We start from the raw sequence: 6,602 nt of genomic DNA on the forward strand, positions 1-6,602 counted from the left end.
CCGCATGAATCTCGGAACCCATTCAACATTAACTCCGCCCCCCTATAGGGCAGTGGTCTGTTCAGACAACTTAGGTTCAATCGAGTAATTGGCCTTGAGCCTTGGAGCCCTAGTGGGCAGTTTCTGCCTGCAGGGGGTGGAAGGAGTTCAGCTCTAGCTCCTGATTCTTTGGCTCCTGTTTCAGTCACAACCCCTCACAGCTGCCCCCCGCAGGAGATGTGTGCTCTATCAGGCAGACAAAGCCCCAAGCTCCCAGCATTCTAGCTGGACCCTACCCCCAGTAATCTAACCACAACCAGGCATGCCTCACCCCAAAGACAGATAGCCACACTCCATACAATAAAAGGGGTGGTTTGCTCCCTCCTCCCTCTCTTGCCCCCTCCTCCCTCTCTTGCCCCCTCCTCCCTCTCTTTCTTGCTCTTTGCCTTCTTGCTTTCTGTTCTTTCCTTTCTCTCTTCTCTTCTCTTCTCCTTCCTCTCCTTTTCTTCTCTCTACTTGACCAGCCTATTTTCTTTTTCTTATAATAAAATATCTCATTTATACATTGCCGCCTTTTTGACTAATGTACCCCCGACACATGCCCTAGCAGCAGAGAGCGGCAGCACCAGGCCTCAGCTGCAGAGAGAGATACCCAGGCCACAGCAGCAAAACACCAGGCCCCACACACCTCTACCAGGCCACCATCCCATTCCTGATGCCATGGGCCTGATAGCTCTAGGAACTCCTCAGGAATGAGATCCTGCAGTGTACATCCTCTATGTGAGGTTCCCAGCAACGAGTATCCTGTCCCCAAGGTCTTTTCACTTAGAACCTTGTATCAGAGTTCCCTATTTTCAAAGATGCATAATATCCTGGTGTATAGACATTACACTTTGCTTATATAGCAGCACTAGGCACTTGGAGCTGCCTGTCTCCTGCTGTGTGCTGGGGTGGATACAGATGAATGGATTTCCCTTTACGACCTTAATCTTGATCCCTCTGAGCATATGTGAGAGGAAGAAGTGCCAGGTGGTCTGCTGATTGTATGTCTGATTTGTAGGAAATGTGTATGAATGTTGTATGTGCCTATACATGGGTGTGCACACAGAGACAGTCACAGCTCACATGCCATCCATATGCCATCCATCTGGGTGTGTGAGTATGGAGGAGACCTGGCAGTACCTCTGTTGTTTGCCATGGCTCTGTGTTGAAACAGGTCTCCCTCTGGACCAGGCACTTGACACCTCAGCCAGGCCAGTGGGCTTTTGAGGAGAGCCTTTGTTCACTCACTCACCCAGGACTGTAGGCACACTGAGGCTTTTGAGTTCTGGGCACTTGTTGGGTCCTCCTGATTGCTGGTCTGCATTACCCCAGCTCACTTCCTTTGTATCTTCTCATACTTCTTCCCTGAAGCTAACCATGCAGGCCAGGCTGCCAGCCAGAGAGCCGAGGATCCTCTCTTCTTCACCTCCTCAGTTGTATCTATTTAGATGTGTGTATGTCTGCATGTGGCCATGTGCATATAGCTGCCCACAGAAGCCAAAAGGAGGTGTTGGGTCCCTGGGAGCTGGAGTAGCAGGTGGCCATGGGTCCCTGAGCCTCATGGCTGAGAAGTAAACTCACACACTTTGAGAGAGTAGGAAGAGTTCTCATGGCTGAGAAGTAAACTCACATACTTAGGGAGAGCAGGAAGAGTTCTCATGGCTGAGAAGTAAACTCACACACTTGGGAGAGCAGGAAGAGTTCTCATGGCTGAGAAGTAAACTCACATACTTAGGGAGAGCAGGAAGAGTTCTCATGGCTAAGAAGTAAACTCACACATTTGGGAGAGCAGGAAGAGTTCTCATGGCTGAGAAGTAAACTCACATACTTAGGGAGAACAGGAAGAGTTCTCATGGCTGAGAAGTAAACTCACACACTTTGAGAGAGCAGGAAGAGTTCTCATGGCTGAGAAGTAAACTCACACACTTTGAGAGAGTAGGAAGAGTTCCTAGTTGCTGAGCTGCCACCCCAGCTCCAACCTTTTAAAAATTACATTTATTTACTGTGATTGTTTGAATGAAAAAGGTCGACATGGGCCTTTTGCCTGAATGATTGGTTCCCAGTTAGTGAAACTGTTTGGGAATAATTAGAACATGTGACCTTGTTGGAGGAGGTGTGTCACTGGGGTGGGCTTTGAGGGTTCAAAAGCCTACAGCAGATCCAGCCTCCTTCTTTCTTTTTCTGCCTTCTGCCTATAGATCAGGATGTAAAGCTCTCAGCTACTGCTCTAGTACCATGCCTGTCTGCTTCCTGCCATGATAGTAATGGACTAAACCTCTGAAACTGTAAATAAGCCCCAATTAAATGCTTCCCTTTATAAAACTTGCTCTGGTCATGGTGTATCAGCATGGTGTACAGTGAGTTAGAAGTTAGTACCAGGAATGGGGTACTGCTGTGACAGGCCTGACTATATTACCTGTTGAGATTTTGGATACCGAAAATGGTTGAGCTTGGCAGTGGTGGTGGATGCCTTTAATCTCATCACTTAAGAGGTAGAGTCAGGTGGATTTCTGAGTTTGAGGCTAGCCTGGTCTACAGAGTGAGTTCTAGGACAGCCAGGGCTACACAGAGAAACCCTGTCTTGAAAAACCTAAAAAAGAAGAGAAAACAAAAAAACAGGAAAAAATGGTTGAAATGGGACTTAATGGGCCTTCCTAGTAGGATCTTGGAAAACAGTGGTTCTGGGAGACTACAGACTATAGAGGTCCAGCTTAAAAAGTTTCAGAGGGTAAGAATGTAAGCAACAGAGCTAAAGACCTCTCTTAAGATATTTTGGCAAAGAATATGGCTGCATTTTAGCCCTTGTCTGAGAACCTGCCTGAGGCTAAATGGAAGAGTTTTAGATTAATGGCATTGGCGGAGGAGATCAAAACATCCTGCTAGTGACTGTCGTGTGGTTGTTAGTGCTCAGTCCTATGTAAATTCTTACCTGAAGAAGATGCACAGCAGAGAGAAAGACAAGAGAGAAGCAGCAGCAGGAAGCATAACGCACAAGTCCTGTGCTCAAGGACACGAGAAGCTTAAAAGGAAAGCCTGCTGCTGAGCCCTGTAACCTGTGACAGGAAAACACCTAAGTAACTAAAAGGATTTAGACAACGAAGGAGAGCAGTAGGTCAAAGCACATGTGAATGTGGGCCTTGGCACTAGACAGTCTCCATCAGACAGGCAGCAGGACTTGGCAGCATCAACCACGTGGTTCTGGTTCATGAAGAGAGTCACACAGCTTTGGGAAGGAGAGCTGCAGAGGCCAGGTACATAGCCTGGGAGTCTGCTTGGAGCCAGGAGAGATTACTGCAGTGTGTGGAAGTGAAGGCTAGATTGAGATGGTGGAGGTGCTGAGGTGCACACTGGGCATGGAGCCAGCCCAAGGGAGAGAGGATGTCACACAGCGGAGCCACCCAAGCCCTTTGACCTCAGAGTATGGAGTTTTCCTTTCTGGGTTTTGGTCTTTTTTGGTTCAGTGTTTCCTCCACACTCCCTTCTGTCCTTTTTGGAATGGTGATGTATGTTCTGTGTCATTGTATGCTGAACATATGTGATCTGAGTTTTGGGTTTACAGTTAAGAGACTGCTGTGAGTCTTAGAAGAGACTTTGGACTTTGAAAGTGTTGAGACTAGAATAGACTATGTATTGCCTTACAGACAATTCTGCTAGGCTCCTCCCAACAGCTGCCTAGCAACAGCTTATGTCATCAGCAGCAGCCATTACTCCTTGTTCTCCACTCCATCCCCTTCCTCCTCCTTCTCCTCCTCCTCTTCCTCCTCTTCTTCCTTCTCACTCTCCCTTCTCATTCTCTCTTTCTCTCCATTCCCACATGTTCCTGGGCAGCCTCTCTTTCTCTTTCTGCATTTCTCTGTCCCCACTCTCTCTCCATTTAGCCCTTTTCTAGGTCCTTCTTGCCTCCAACCCCCCCACCACACACAGTAAACTTCCCTTAAATCAGGTCTCTATCATGGTGTGATTTCCCAAAGGGGATACCTTGGCATGGGCCTGCCAGGTACCCCACTCCCGAGTGCTGCATTATATTTCATAACAATGTGGACCATGCATCCCGTCATAATGATAATGGACTAAATCTGTTAACTGTAAGCCAGCCTCAATTAAAATATTCTTTTATATAAAATTTCAATAATTATATATAAAATTTATTTATATAAAAATTATATACAAAATTTTATTTTATAAGTTGCCTTGGTCATGATGTCTCCTCACCACAATAGAAAAGTAACTAAAACAGTATCTTATGTAGCCCAGGCTGCACTCTGGTTCACTGTGTTGCCAAGGCTGGCCTAGAACTCCTGGCCCTCCTGCTTTTACATCCTGAGAAAGGATGACAGGTGTGTACGTACCATCACACCTAGTTTTATGTAGTGCTAGGAACAGAACCGAGGATTTTGTGTTTGCTAGAGACCACTCTCACTACTGGGGCCCAGCCCAACTTCTTTTTTGTTCATTTTCTGAGACAGGGTGTCTCACCTTGTACCTCAGGCTGCCTTGGAACTCAGGACCATCCTGCCTCAGCTCCGTGTATGCTGGGACCCCAGAGTCTCCCATACCAAGCTCTATGGAACACCGCTTCTGAATGACTGAGTGGGAGGGGAGCTGCTCACCTTGATCAGAGATCTGGCTGCCTTTTGACAAAGTTCATAGTACTGGCTGAATGTTAGTGTTTCACACTTTTTGCCGTTCTTCGAGGCTAGGGCTGGATAAGCGCCGAATCGTTCAACAGATTCCTGAAACAGCTCAGGGATGGTCATCGGGGTCTCATGGCCTGGACCATGTTTAGACAGCCTCAGGAGCACCTCTCCATCACAGTGAGTACACCACAGTCTGGGGACAGCTGTAAGAGTCATGGGTAAGCAGTTCTGTAATGGGGGGGATCTGTATACACCGGGCCAATGCTTTATAGCTGATGTATTGCCTGAATGTGTCTGTGCACTGGGCACTTGTAGTGCCCACTGAGGCCAGGAGAAGGTGTAGCAAGAGTTCCTCCCACTGAGTGGCATCTCCAGCCCCCATGGAGATTTCCATTCAAATGTAGGAAGGGGCTGAAGTGCTCGGAGGCCAGAAGCTCGCACCACCCAGCTGCTGACCTGAGTTCAAGCCTTGGAAAGCACATAGGGGAAGGAGAGAACCAGCTCCTCAAAGTTGCCCTCTGACCTCTAGATATGCACTGAGGCATGCCCCACCCTCAAAAACAAACAAATACATGTAATTAATTTTTTCTTGAAAGAGGAGGCAGGCATGGTGGCACCTGTTTGTCAGCTCAGTGCTCAGGAATCCCAAAGTTTAGGACTGGGGCAAGGAATAGGCTCACTCAGTCCATCAGTCCTTGCTGTGCAACCGTGAGGACATATGTTCAGCTCCTACACACCAGGTTAAAAAATCCAAGAGTGGGCGGGCCTGTATGCACTACCTCAAATAAATAGGAGTGGCTCAGGAAGACTGACAACATTGCCTCCTGGCCTCCACACAAATGTGGGTATAACACACACACACACACACACACACACACACACACAATGGAGTCTGAGGTCATCCTTAGCTACATAGTGAGTTCAAGACTGGCCTGGGCTAAATGAGACATCATCTCATAAAGGGAAATAAAAAAAACAAACAAAAACTGAGAAAAGCTATTATGAGACCACAGGATCATGGGACATCAGTGCACTATGGTTTAAGTGTGGTAAGTACCTTCTAAGCCTAGATGGTTCTCAACCTTCCTAATACTGCGACCCTTTAATACAGTTGCTCATGCCGTGGGGACACCCAACCATAAATTTATTTTTGTTCCTACTTCATAGCAACAAAATTCTGCTACTCTTATGAATTTTATGTGACATATGGGATATCTGATATGTGATCTCTATGAAAGGGTCATGAAGCCCACAAAGGGGTTGCAACCCACAGGCCTTGAGAATTTCATTGATCGTGGTATTGGGGCGAGGGCTCAGGGAGTGTTTTTGGCTTGGTTTGGTTTGGTTTTTTTACTAAAGAAGGATTCATAGTAGGGTAGTTCTTACATGAGTGGGCTCTTAAAGCAAAGCTACATTCATGTGCTGAGACCTCTTTTCTTATTGCTCCATCAATTGGGCTCTCATCTCAAAGCCCACCTGTGGGACAGACTTCCTGCAGCACTTCCTGTGGATTTCCCCAGCAGCAGCACCAGCTGCAGAGCAGGTGTTCAAATGCCCCAGACTGTGAGGGACACCTCTCATTCGAATCTCCACGTGTGAAGGGTCATATGTTCCTAGCTGAGCCTGGGTGTGTTTTCTTTTACTGTAATAGGATGTTTGAGGCTGGGAGGTTTTATAACAACATATTATCTCACAGTGTTGGGGGCTAGGAAATGAACCTGCCTCTAGCAAGGACCTCGGACTAAATGGAAACACGTGGTGTATGCAGACACACATGTAAGCTAAGCACCCACACACATAAAATGAAACAATAAGCAAATTTGTTGTTGTTTTTGGTTTTTGTTTTTTGAGACAGGGTTTCTCTGGGTAGTCCTGACTGTCCTTGAACTCACTCTGTAGACCAGGCTGGCCTCGAACTCAGAAATCCTCCTGCCTCTGCCTCCC

General features: G+C 47.1%; 1 protein-coding gene across 6 annotated transcripts in view; it reads right to left on the reverse strand.

Moving 5' to 3' along the window:
* Window positions 1–6,602, reverse strand: part of Acsbg2 (acyl-CoA synthetase bubblegum family member 2) — a 36,421-nt gene that overhangs the window by 25,015 nt on the left and 4,804 nt on the right. For all 6 annotated transcript variants that reach the window (XR_004112447.1, XM_031348189.1, XM_031348188.1 and 3 more), the window contains one exon: window positions 4,632–4,861. Coding sequence is in view for 5 of the 6 variants with exons in the window: in XM_031348188.1 (XP_031204048.1) it covers window positions 4,632–4,861 (230 nt within the window). In the remaining variant the exon portion in view is untranslated. The remainder of the gene's footprint in view (window positions 1–4,631; window positions 4,862–6,602) is intronic.

This window comes from Mastomys coucha, unplaced genomic scaffold, assembly GCF_008632895.1.
Source record: "Mastomys coucha isolate ucsf_1 unplaced genomic scaffold, UCSF_Mcou_1 pScaffold3, whole genome shotgun sequence".
NCBI classification, from domain to species: domain Eukaryota; kingdom Metazoa; phylum Chordata; class Mammalia; order Rodentia; family Muridae; genus Mastomys; species Mastomys coucha.